This window comes from Pelmatolapia mariae, linkage group LG18, assembly GCF_036321145.2.
Source record: "Pelmatolapia mariae isolate MD_Pm_ZW linkage group LG18, Pm_UMD_F_2, whole genome shotgun sequence".
NCBI lineage: Eukaryota > Metazoa > Chordata > Actinopteri > Cichliformes > Cichlidae > Pelmatolapia > Pelmatolapia mariae.
In genome coordinates this window covers 5,768,589-5,782,312 of record NC_086243.1, presented here as the reverse complement: position 1 = coordinate 5,782,312, position 13,724 = coordinate 5,768,589, and the positions used below count along the sequence as shown (strand labels likewise).

Sequence of the window (13,724 nt, the reverse complement as noted above, 5' to 3'; positions counted from 1 at the left end):
TAGACTAATAGAGGTGAGCGATGTCTTGCAAACTTGAATCGTTCTGCTTGTGCTGAAAAGTTTAGCTAAACTTTTCAAGCCAATGCCAGCAATAAAATCACAGTCTTCTATTCGATCAAATCACATTATGAAACTATTCAGAGACAATGAGGTAGGTTCTTGTGCAGTACCTGCCTGACTTTGTTGTTGGCAGTTAGGCAGATAGCTTGGCTCATACTAGTTGCTAATGAAGGTGTTGTGTCCTTGCCATAAATGACTATTGCTACGGCACTGCTGTGCCTTCTTTTGCCTACTCCCTAATTTCCATAAAGGGGCTGCAGCAGATGAGATCTTATATTTGATTATTTTTTAACACCAGGCTCCATTCCTGATGCAATGCTCTCATTTTTCCAGACTTGCGACGGACATGAGGAGTATTCTAGCTCGTGAGTGCCTTTAGGCTGGGTTTGTGTTTCCTCTAATTATCAAAGTGGGGACCTTTCTTGTTTTCTCAGGGGCAGCCATATTTTGTCCCTCAAGTTTTCCCACTTCTTTGTACATCCCCCTTACACCCATTCCGGCAGTTTCGTCAATCCCTTTCCAGGAATGCGCTTACATTTGTGAGTCCTTGATGCTATGATTATTATTCTTATGTTGAGATGATGATTGCCCTTTGAAAGGCAAACCTGTTGACCACCACCACTCTGGTTATCTCTCTAAAAGTAGCACCAGTAAAAATACCCTGCTGAACATCTGCCACACCCACCATCGAATGTTAAAACAGTCCTTACACGTGAATGCTCCCTTAATGCCGCCTTAACCCACTCCACCCACTAGCGTCATATTAAACTAGTAGTTAAGAGTGCTACCAGTCTTTTTTTCAAAAATAAAAAAAGAACTTTTCACTAACTACACTTCATTTTTTATTTATGAAGCCACAAGTTTTACTTTTTCACAGCAAATGAAAATGGATTATTTCAGTGCATCCTTGAGTGAGTTTGTGAAAGTTTCATTGTTGGCCTCATTCTAACACTTTTGTGTCGCTCTCCCTGCTGAATTATACAGGCAGATGGAATGGAGAGAGAGAGAGGGAGAGACACTCAGGTCGTCGAGAGCAATAAAGGAACTGATAGAGGCAGGAAAAGAGTGTGTTTTAAATGGAGGTCAGGAATAGAGTGAGATTTAAGGGTCATGGAGCATGACTGGAAGAGAGTGGAGAGAGGCCAGAATAACATAGTGGGTAAAAAGCAAGTGGATGTCTTAAAACAGGACGATAAGTAAATCTGTTTCATCCCATTTCAGCCTTCAGTGTGCTTCTTCCTTTCTCTATTCTTCATTTCAAGGTCTGTTACAGACCAACACAGTCCTGCTTGTTGTATTCACGTTTAGTCTTTCTCCCATAAAAAAGAAATACATTGTATAACACGTGGGATGTAAAGTAGGTTACAGAATGCCTTCAAGGCCACGAACAGACGAAGTCTTTACACAAAGACTGACTGTTGTAGAAAGTAAGAGTCATTTGAAAACAGTTACATAAAAGCAGCTTGACAGAAATAAAGTCTGTTTGTAAGGTGGCTTTTGACACTGGTCAAAAAATTTCGTGTAAATCATTTTAGCTTTCTTCAGACTGCTAACCCAGATTCTTCTTTTTTCCTATCTTTAAAGATCATTTTAATGAATTTAATGAACAGGATTTTTCTCCTTAAAAAATTTGCACATTGTGCAGGCTCAGTAACCACGTCCTTGGCCAGTGCTCATCACCCTTATTAATTCGACTCTTTTTCATTTTTCCCATCAGGACAAGGACTCCTGTCCCAAAGCGCTTTACAGCTTAACAACCAAGATGCCTATGCAGCAGCTGGTTACCATAGTAATCAAGGGCTGACACTTGGAGAATCAGTCCCAGGCCGCAGTGGGCAAATCGGAGGAGCAGTCCACAGCTACAACCAGGTGCTTGTTCCTCTGATTTACCTTCTCCAAATGCCCTTTCTCCAGCCCTCTGTCTTCTTTGTGTCTCCTGTCCCGTGTCCTCCTAACCTGTGCGCTCTTCTTCACCCTCCTTTCTTGTCCTCTTACATCTTCATTCACATCTGTCTCCCCCTTCCTTTCTCCCTCTCTGTGTGACCCCTTCTTCCCCTCATCCGTCTTATGTTTCTTCCCTCCACCCGTCTTCAGGTGACATCCAGCCGTGCAGCTGCCCAGTTAGCAGGCACAGACTCTCCTTCACAGTCCCAGAGAGACTCATTTGCCCAGCAGGCCTTTGGCAGCGCTTTCCACATGTCCACAGAGGGCGGACCTGCACCTGCTGGACCATCCATGTATTACTCGTGTGCCACTTTGCCTGCACAGGTACATATCCCTAAAGGTATTACTATGATGCTTCAGTTGTTGTGTGACTGATGCGTTCTCCACTGCTCCTGTACACGCTGCAACCAAAGTGTATTGAAGGGTTTCATGTAGCGATTGGATAATTTCTAATGCACTAATACTGAAGTCAAATTCAAGCTGCTTCCATTGATCTCAAAAGATACAAGCTGTAGTATTTTCACAGGTTTTCAACACAGAGTCAGCAAGCATTGTTCGGGTAATCGTTGTGGCAAAGGCCACCAAATCTCTGCCAAATTACGTGTCCATTTTTCACACATCCCGCTGACAAACCCACAAAAGAGAGACAGAAAAAGCTTTTGTTAACAAATGTTAAAATCTCAGAACCACTGAACAAATTCAACATTCGACCTTATGTTGCTCAACATGTTTGTGGAGAAAAACCTGTGAAGCAGAATGTGTCTTACATATTCAGTGGATGGTGTCAGTGTCTATTGCAAAGGTATCCAAACTGAGCCCGCTCTTTCTTTTACATAAATTATCGTTATTCTTGCAGGAACTGTTACTACAAAGTCCCGTTTAGTTGACTTTATTTCTGTAATTTTGGTAACTATAAAGTTATTACGTTAAACGTGACACGTGAGAACGTAACATCGCATTCGCAGTTACATGATCACTGCATGTGTGACGATGTCCATGCAAAGCTTTGTTCAGATTCCCATTAAGGAAGAGAACGTGTGCATAAAGACATTAATACATACATATGCTATCATCACTATAGTTAGAGGTTATCAATATCATTTCATTGCTTCGGAAACAGTCAAATAACAATTTAATTAACTTTAGGATTAATTACCCATGATTCTGATTTATTTATTCATTTAACAGTGATTATTAGAAAGTGTGCAGCCTTCTGGTTGTTGGCTGCCACAGGGAAAAACCAAAAAACATCAAACTTACACTAACAAGTGCTGTAACAGGTGGCGATTTACACTACTGTTCACTCATTAGTTCATTTTTTATAATTCTTTATTGTAAGTCTGTTGAACATTTAAACTGATTTACCTTCACTTTTCCAGTGTATCACGACTTGACCGCGCTCGTCCAAATTAACGGTGTTTTAAATTGTCCCTTTAGCTCTGCAGCTGAAAGGCATTGGAAATATTTGTTCAACCAATTCAATTCTGAGGGAACTTCATTTGGCGGCCCGTTGCTCACGGCTGCATTTCAAGTTCATTTGGTTGTAAAAGTTTACAGTCGTGACTTCATGTTTGGTCTGATAACCCAGAGCTCTTCATCAGGATGTTATCACGGATTAGAGTTTCTGCTCTCTGGTTTTCCAGCTCTGGGGGGGGAGTTGTTCATCTCTATGGAAGTAATGATAGGAATAAGAAGAGAGGATGAATATTTAATGTGAGTGACATTCCCAATTAATGAATTACAAATCTTGCATTGCAGCGCGTGAGCTCCCCTCTGCAGGCGGTGGGATCTCCTACTAAGCTGCAGCGCCTGGGATCAGCCTCTGCTGACATGCCCAGCTACGCCACGCTACAGAGAGTGTCCTCACCCAAACAATCACCCAGCCGACTCGCCAAATCCTACAGGTTGGTCTGACACTATACACAAATTATACATCGATTTGAAGAATATATCTTTACTAACCGAAGGCTTCTGACCAAATCCTCGAAGTACTCACATGTGACACCGTTGCTAATACAGCTGCATTGGCTCCCCATTGAATTCAGAGTCCATTTTAAGATTCTGGTTCTGACATTTAGAGCTCTTCATGGACAAGCAGCAGCCTGCATCACTGAACTTCTATAGCCCTATGTCCCTAGCAGGTCCCTGAGGTCACGTGATCAGGGCCTACTTGTTATTCAGCATACAAGGCTGAGAACTAAGGAAGACGGAGCTGTTGCCACTGTGGCCCCCAGACTGTGGAACTCTCTCCCTCCGAGCTTAAGATCCGTGGACTCACTAGTCTCTTTTAAAAACAACTAAAAATACATTATTTTAGAATTGCATTTCCTTAACTTTTTGTCTGTTTTTGTTTTATACCTTGTTATCTCTGTGTGAAGCACTTTGTGACCTTTTGTCTAGAAAGGTGCTATGTAAATAAAACTTTACTTACTTTACTTACTAACTTACCAGTTTATGCAGTTTATGTCTTGGGGACCTACCTGAGAAGTAAAATCCCAAAGTGGAGGGGCACAGAGAAACTCAATAGGCTTGGCCTATCCCATGGTCACAAAATAGGCCCTGTACACTTTAAGTGTTATACAGTGCCGTGATAAAGTATTTGGAGAATTCATGTTTTGTTACAGTAAGTCATCCAGGTTTTGTAGCTACCTCCACCATGTTTGACTGTTGGTATGATGCTGTTTTTACAAAATGCTGTTAGTTTTACAGCCGATGTAACAGGACTCAAACCTTTTGTCATGTTAGTCAACAGAATATTTTCCCAAAAGTCTTGAAACTCATCACAAAGTTTTTTGGCAAATGTGGGATGAGCCTTTGTGTTCTTGTTCCTTGGAACTCTCCCATGGATGCCATTTTTGTCCAGTCTCCTTCTTACTGTTGAATCATGAACTCTGACCTTACCTGAGGCCTGCGGTTCTATAGATGTTGTTCCGGGCTCTAGTGTGACCTCCTGGATGAGTCATCAATATGCTCTTGGAGTAATTTTGGTAGACCTGGGAAGGTTCACCAATGTTTCAAGTGTTCTTCATTTGTAGGTAATGACTCTCACTGTGGTTCGCTGAAGCCCCAAAGCCTAAAAAGTGGTTTTGTAACTCTTTACAAGGTGACAGATGTCAATTAACTTTGTTTTTCTGCTGCTTCTTTAAGATTGTGGGATGATGTGTTGCTTTTTGAGCTCTTTTAGCCTACTTCACTTTCTTTTTAAGTCATTTCTTGATTGAACAGGTCCAGCAGTTATCAGGCCTGAGTGTGGCCAGTGGAATTGAACTCAGATTTCCAGAAAATGTGTTAATTTAACAAGGAGGGACAGTCAGTTTTCCACACAGGGTCATTTAGAACTGGATAGTTTTTTCCCCCCTGAATAGGTTAAATCAATTTAAAAACAACAACAACAGTATTTTGTATTTACTCGGGTTATTTCTGTCTAATGTTAAAAATTGTGTTATGACCTGAAACAAGTAAATGTGATAAATATGCAAAAAATCTAAGAAATCATGGGGCAGATTCTTTTTCACTGCACCGTGCATCATCAGAGGTAATGTACCAGCACCAAGATGAACATTAACAGATTCACACATCCTGCCACAGCAACTGACAAAAGCAACAACAGAGGTACAAATGGGTACAAACATGCTCACTGCTGTTAATTTACCAAATTGTAAATGATCTTACTGTAGATGATCACAGCAGGTTATGGCACTTGAAAGAGTCTTTCCTCTGTACAGCTTGGACTGAGAATGGGGACACACAGATGACAGAATACTCTGTGTACTGTTGGTAGGCTTTATTAATTCCTTGTCACGAAAGGTGTTTGACCGAGCCAAGCAAGCAGCAGGGGCTCTCTCTGCTGTACGGTTCTGCCTTTATGCAAGAGACATTTAGAATATGTGAATTTGCATGTCTGTGCTCTGACTTGCACTGGAAAATCGAGTTCTAGGTGGCCTGCTGCAATGGGGAAAGGGCCGAATTAGCAGCCATGTACACGCTGGAGTAAAATCATAAACAGTTCAGCTCAATTCAAGTTTGTTGGGGGGGGTTTTATATGGTGCCAAATCACAACAACATTTGCGTTTTATACTCAGTGTTGGGAAGGTTACTTTTAAAATGTATTCCACTACAGATTACAGAATACATGCCCCAAAATGTATTTTGTAACGTATTCTGTTACGCTACTCAATGAGAGTAACGTAACAGAATACTTTGGATTACTTAATATATTACCATGCTTTTTTACAACTACATGAATGTACTATTGCTGTGTGAATTATTAATATTACTGAAGAATACTCACCATACCAATACCAACTAGATTTTTAAATCTTAAATCTTAATATAAAATTAAGGCTGCACTTTTTGCAGCGATCTCGTATAGAAAACTATTCCGCGCGTATATAAAACAGGTCCGCGGCTCCGAACCATAGTAAAAATGGTAAATAGCCTGCATTTGTATAGCGCTTTACTTAGTCCCAAAGCGCTTTACACTACATTCAGTCATTCACCCATTCACACACTGGTGATGGCCAGCTACATTGTAGCCACAGCTGCCCTGGGGCGCACTGACAGAGGCGAGGCTGCCGGACACTGGCGCCACCGGGCCCTCTGACCACCACCAGTAGGCAAACATGGGGTTAGTATCTTGCCCAAAGATATTTGGCATGCAGCCAGGAGGCAGCCTGGGATCGAACCACCGACCTTCTGATTAGTGGCTGACCTGCTCTGCCACCTGAGCTACAGCCACCCCGGTAAAGGGACCTCTGACTAATACGTCGGGTTCGTGTCGGGCTCGTAGCCGAAAACTAGCTTTACTTTGTTGTCTGGGTCAACTTTGCTTGCGAGAGACAGAGAGAGGCGTTGAAAGGCTGCTCCAACGGAACTTATTGTTTCCGGAGGAAAACACGAACACAGTGTACAGTTGAGTCTTAATAGCTTACTTACAGCTGGGTTCGTCAGGCACTCTTCTTGGCTGCAGTGGCCACAGACACATAACGGGTATGGCAGTCCATTCTCCCTGCAGCACGGACTACACTGCCCACGAGGCTACATTCTTTAGGGCTATGCCTCTAACACTCTGCCTTGGTATTAAATAATTTTTTGAATAATAATTTTTAAAAATATTTCTTCACGTCATTATGCGGGCCGCGAGATTGAGACACAGGCATTAGAGCCTCTTAATGCGTGTTTTGTTTGGGTTTCCATCGGCGTGGAATTACCCAAAATAGAGAGGGCATAGCCTAACATATGAAACAGGAAAGTACCGCCGTGTAATCCATTTATTTCAACAAAGTAACTGTATTCTGAATACCACCTTTTTAAACGGTAACTGAGACAATGCTCAGTGTGTCACAGGGAATCACCTAGCAGCATAATTAGCGGATGCTTTGGGGTCACCTGATCCGAGCCTGACTATAACCTTATCAAAATGGGAAGTTTTGAGTCTAACCTTAAAAGTAGAGAGCATGTCTGTGGCTGTTGGTGAGTAGAAATTGGTGCAGATAACCAGTTTTCACTGACTGCTATTAAAAAAACAAAACGGTGAGGAGATGGAAAATTATTTAAATCACTGCAGTGCATTGTGGGAAGATGCCAGAAAATGATGCACCACAGCTAAGGCTTCCAGAGGTGTGCAAGAGCTCTTAATCGTTAGTTATCCCTATGAAATTGACTAAACAACGACTTCACATTTCAGGTTTAAAAAAAACACACGAGACCTCTGTTTCACATCTGAATCGTTTTGCATGTATAAGTCGTGTTAGTTTGATATCAAATTTTTTCTTGTTGCCAGACTTTTTTTTTTTTATCCAGGAATGTCACGATTTGCATAGAATGTTTTCTATAATGGAAACAAATAAAGGTGCTACATCATCCTGTCTTTAAAGTTCGACGGATCGATTGAAGGGTTCAGCACTCCACGCATGATCAGTAAATCTTTACTGAAAAGTAAAGATTTAAAAGTAAAACTCCCCTAATGAAGTAGCAGACTGTTAGTGGGCCAGTCTTTACAAGCTCATGCTGTGGAGCCAAATGTTGTTCAAACCCACAGAATTTTATTTTAAATTCAAGTAGAGATGCTTTCCAAAAAATATGATACATTTGGGGGAAATGTATACAGCAAATCCCTTATTAGAATGATATATTATATACCAATAACCATGGATTTAGCAATATGATATGTGTAATGTAATAGCTTGGAAGCCTGCTACCAGTCAGGCTTTAAATGTAGGTTAAAATAACAGCAGAAAATACTGATGATTAAAAAAGCTAAAATCAAATTTCACCTCCATTTGAAGGTAAATAAAACGTGATTAAAGGGAACAGAGTATTCATTTACTCATTGATTTTCCAATAATTGATATAAGTATCCACTAATATAATTTAGTGAATACTATTTAATACACAAGGGACTCATAGTGCTTGTTTAATATTCAGAAATGATCAGTTTTGGCAGCTACTGAACAAATAAACATGACTTTAAGGATTAAAGCAGAGGTGTGAAATAAAGCAGTTTGATGTGGGTAAAACCATGAAGAAAAACCTCCCTTTAAATGCATTTACCTTTAAACCCAAATGCCTACTTTTTCCTTTAAAGAACTTGAGAAAAAAAAAAAAGATCATCGACAGCCTGACTTTCAGCTGCTGTGTAGTTTAGGGTAACGCTGACATCACCACACCAGGAATAGCAGTAAAAAAGGTTAATAACGTGTCCTTATCTAGTTTCACACTGGATCAGGACACATTTTTGAAAAACTGTCCAGTGAGCTGTATTTGACCCTTTGGCAGTCCATTTCCAAAGACATCCTCGTTAGTTTAACTGGTGATTCTAAATTGGTGTGAGCGTGAGTGGGTGCCTGTCTGTCTGTGTCAGCCCTCAGATGGCGACCGGCCTAGTGTGCACCACACCTCTCGCCTAAGATGGTAGAGAAACAATTAAGGAAATACATGGATGATGGATCTCTGTAGCTATAGTTACAGACGCTTTGCTTGCCAGATTTTATTCTTCTTTTTCTCTTTTTTGTTGACTACTCTGTTTGGTGAAGTTTCACTATTTAGGTGAGGTCTGAAAAAGGCCTGAATGCTTCTGTTTGGTGCAATCAAATAGGACAGCCTAGAACAGTAGATGGGTACACAAAACTCTGTGTGAGATTAGAACTTCAGATATGCATGTCTGCTGCACCATGATCAATGCATCTGTGTTTTACACTGTGCTATTCATCTTTGTCTCTTAATCTAGGTTGATGTTTGCTCTTTCATTTCTATTATGCTTACGAATGTAAATTTCATTCTAGACAAAAAACAATATGTTCACGCAAAAAGTCCAACAGTTTCCGTGTCCGCCTCTCTCAGCACCTCATCCCCCATCAACATGGTAGCATCAGGTGCTGGCGGCTCGTCCTCACCGCTCCCCATGGTAGCCTCTCCAGGGGGAAATCACTCCTCGTCACCCATACACCAGCTTAGCTCTGCGGTTGGGAGCTACGCCACCCTGTCGCCCACCAAGCGCATGCTGCATCACATCGGAGCAGATACCTACAAGATTTCCCACGAGCTGTACGCTAACGCAACCCTGCAAAGGCCTGGTAGCCTGGCAGGTAGAGGTGAAGAAACCTTTATGATTACTTTTCTATGTGTGTTTCTGTCAAATGCCATCGAGTCTTGTCAAGTCATTCATTTTCTACTTTTTTCCTGAGCACGTAGATTTTTAATTTAGCATTTCAGTTAGTCTTGGTTTTCTTAGCTTCTCTTTTGGCAGAATAAAACATTTTCTACATTTGTGGCCTTTTTCCCCCTGTAGCTTTGTAAACAAATGTTAACAAATGACTAAAGTTTGTCAAGATGTTATTTAAAGTGTATTAGATGTTCTTTATAATAAATGAGATAAGACCCTCAAATTCAAAATAAAGTTTGCTTTATTTGTTTGTTTTTTTAAACATTTCCCCAGCATACAGTATCCCTAATGTATTGTGTATTCTTTTGCTTTTAGGCTAATGGGTAAATGGCTATTTTTTTATTTATGACTAGAGCAGAAGCTGTCCAGTACATGAAAGCATATCTATTAATGCATTTCATCATTTATTTTCATTCGTAGTCGAATTTGTCATTCAGTGTTATCCCACGAGAATATTTTTATAAATCTACACATGCATCCATCTGTCACTATGTCTAACTTCCACCGCCTTGCGTTCTCCAGGGTCCAGAGGTTCCTACAGCAGCCAGCACAGTCACCTGGGCTCCGAACTGCGACCCCTGCAGTCCCCTGAACACCACATCGACCCCATCTATGAAGACAGAGTCTACACCAAACCTAACATTAGAGGACAAGGTGAGATCCGGAGAAGGGAAATATGACGGTTCAGTGTTTGGAGTGTGCCTGTAGAAGATTGGGGGGGGGGGGGGAGATGCTTCAGAGTTTTTTATGTGATGCATCTACCCCAATTTTGATAAGCAAGCCACTAGACAGGGATAAGAGATGACTGGCAGGAGTGCAAACACTGACTGGACAAAACCCTTATGTGGACAATCAGTTCCCGCATTTCAAAAGAAAACCAACATGGTGGTTCACTTACAACACACTGTGTTATAAAATAAGTCCAACTAAAGAGGGCCTCACCTCTCAAAAGGTGACACTACCAGAATACATTGCATTGGTTACATAGAGAGTGAATGGGAAGTGTGTGTTACAAACATGTACAGTAGCAGTCAGGTAAAGTAAATGGAAGAGATGAATTGTGGGAAATGTAGGCTCTAGCATTTAGTGCAAGATTAACCCAGAATAGAAGAATAACACTCTGCTTGTGATGCTTTGATTTCAGCTGTGCGTCTCTTCCAAGTGTTCTAACTTGGAATAATTGTAGTGCTGAATAGCTGCAGCACCCGCTGTGAGCTGAGACTTCGTTTTTTTTAGCCTGTAGTAACAACCGGCAATTAGTAAATGACTTATTTGAACCTGCAGTAACACTTGGGCTTGATTATACCGTGGCTGCGAAGACGGCCACCAAAACGTCTTCAAACAAGTCCACGACCATAAATAACTGCAGTGTGTAAATCACCCAGGGAATCATCTAGATTTAAAAATCAGTGAGTAACTATGAGAGAAAATATCTTTTATAAAGGAACAGGTCTGTAAAATCCTCACAAAGAGAGCAGGAAAAAGGCACAGCCTGGTGCCTCTCAGAAGGCAGGTGTTTTGTAATGGTGTGCTGTTATATTAAAGGCTGATGTACATAAGAGATTTCCTGGTTCCATCTGATCGTGCAGCGCTTTTTTTTCCCATATCAGGTAGGCAAATCCAATTGGGGTCTCAATGGCAATTTGTCTCTCAGTCACAGTCTGTTAACTAATTAGTTTCAAGGCTGAAAATTAATCTCAATTAATCCCATGGGCGTTAGCTTGGGTGCTTTGAAATCAAAGCAAATCAACCGTGTCCTAAAATGTTGTTGATACTGTGCTGCCAGTTCAGTCGTCTCAACTGTGAACGTTTCCATAAAGAGATGTGCACAGCAAAAAGAGGAAAAATTACTGTCAGTTTCCTTCCAAAATATAGTTTCACTCTGCTAATTAAAAGATCTGAGGTCACTTCTGTCACGCTGGCTCCCCGTACACACGCATAAACCGCTTTGATGCATCGAAATAGCTCAGTCATCATCTCCAGCTGCGCGCGTATGAATGCGAGTCCCGACAGCAGCCAAACGCCACACTGTTTTTCAGATACCTGTTTTTTTTTTCTTCTGTTGAAGCCTGACTATGTTTCAAGGTCAATTCAAAGAGCATCAATATGATGAGCAGACTTGGAAATTTCACATCACAGGTGAATTTCCTCAGGGCTTGATAAGGTCCCTGTAGTTATCAAGTTGCGCACACACGCACACAAAGAAATGACCCAGCACAACTCCCTCAGGGCAAGCTCAAGACTGTCGTGCCCAAATGGTTCCCAAACTGCTGTTTAACGAGAAGATAATTCATGTGTGTGTGTAAAACATGGTAAATGGCCTTCGCTGGTCTGCGTTAAAGTGTTTTGATGTTTTTGCACAAAGTGTGCAACAGCCCTGAGGCTACAGACCCTCGCTATGGGAAATTTATTAGAGCTAGTCTGACAAACTGCAAATGTATTCAATAGTATGAACAGCCAAACTGTCTTTCTTGCCACTCTGCCTTCCATACAATAAATATGAAGCTACAGCAAGCATCAAATTAGCTTCAAATGAGCTCAAAGCTGTTCTTGACGCATTGGAAAACAGCTAGCTTGGATCTCTCCAAAGCTAACAAAATCCTATACCAGCACTTCTCAAGCTAAAAAATGTAAAACTAACATATTTTTTAAACAAAAGACAAAGAAAGCTAAGAATCTAATATGTGTGCATTTATATAGTTTTCTTGCTGCTGTGCAACTCATCATTTTCAACAAGCAGATTATCCTTATGAATATAGCTTTCTTAAACATTAGGAGCTAGTTTCAGTACCGTGTCCATAGTAAATTTTGAGTGCCTAAATCTTAACAAAGAAGTGTTAAATATTGAGTTTCCAACAGGGTGCAACCACCCTTTTCCTTCTAAGCCACACAGACTTTGTAGGTCTCTAAAAGGGGACCGTTTATCCCCTGGTGGCCAGTATTGCTGTGGTTGGTGGGTGAGTGCACTGCAGGACATGGTGACAGAATAGTGATCTAATGACTGGTGCAATCTGGCTATGCTTTAAAGGGAAGGGGGGAGGTCTGGTGCATGCATGTTTCACGTGTGTTTCTGATTTTCTTATCTACTTCATTATTTCTGTTTATTTTCTTTATTTTTTTTAATGACTTTTGCTTTTTGTTTTTATTCTTTTCCTTCCACTTATTTTTCTGTGTCACTTTCTTCCATTGGTGCTGGTCTTGTGTGCGTATGTGTGTTTGTACATCCTTGTGTTGGTGCTCATGTTTGGTTGCGATCCCCTGCTCCCTGCCCTCCTCGTCTACATCAAATCCCAGTGGTGAACCAGTTGTACCAAGAGGTCCTCAATTATCTGCTCTGTCCCTACGCTCCTCTTTCCACTTTAGCCCCACCCTCCCCCGGTGTCGACCCAATCCCCTTACAGCGAACGGGAAGCCAGAGCGCCACCGCCACCTTCCAGAGAGGCAGCTTTGCCACAGGAGGCGGGGCGGCCGACTACGCCAATCCGTACCGCACTCTGCAGTTCTGTCCGTCGACCGAGTCGCCTTACAGCAAGTCAGGCCCCGCCCTCCCCCCTGAGGCGGCGCTGGGCCGATCCCCATCAGTGGACAGCATCCAGAAGGACCCAAGGTGAGAAAAGACGGCCATTTTCACTTCGAATCAGCTCTGGCTTATTAATGAGACCCTTCGTTCTGCTCCCTTTCCACTTTTCACTAAACTTACTGAGGGCCAGATTCACCAAGTGAAACATGAATTATTAAAGGAAATATCAATAGTATCATTAACCTGAGCAACATTGAGCTTTTTTTAATGAAGAAAAGAGTTTGATTGAAAGCCGCAAACGTGGTGTCAGAGCTGGAAGTGCGACATGGCGACACCCACAGTTTGCAGCACCTCAGCACATAATTGACTGTCAGGATTTGACGGTGGAGTGCAGAAAAAGACTGGCTGAATCTGGGCTTTAGTATGAGGCACACATCACGCCCCATCTTTCACTGTCCTCTCTAGTTTGCCTGGTGTTGGGGCGTGTTCACACTGTTGTACCAATGCCTGTCCACACCTCTAGGTCCAATTTAAGAG

At 41.7% G+C, this 13,724-nt stretch overlaps 1 protein-coding gene across 7 annotated transcripts in view; it reads left to right on the top strand.

Annotated features, from left to right (window-relative positions):
- ctnnd2b (catenin (cadherin-associated protein), delta 2b) overlaps positions 1-13,724 on the top strand; it is a 209,609-nt gene that overhangs the window by 112,516 nt on the left and 83,369 nt on the right. For 5 of the 7 annotated variants that reach the window (XM_063461033.1, XM_063461032.1, XM_063461031.1 and 2 more), the window contains 6 exons: positions 1,778-1,929; positions 2,155-2,328; positions 3,763-3,908; positions 9,346-9,596; positions 10,190-10,321; positions 12,962-13,274. In XM_063461033.1, the coding sequence (XP_063317103.1) occupies positions 1,778-1,929; positions 2,155-2,328; positions 3,763-3,908; positions 9,346-9,596; positions 10,190-10,321; positions 12,962-13,274 (1,168 nt within the window). The remainder of the gene's footprint in view (positions 1-1,777; positions 1,930-2,154; positions 2,329-3,762; positions 3,909-9,345; positions 9,597-10,189; positions 10,322-12,961; positions 13,275-13,724) is intronic. The other 2 variants (XM_063461036.1, XM_063461034.1) reach the window with 1 other exon arrangement.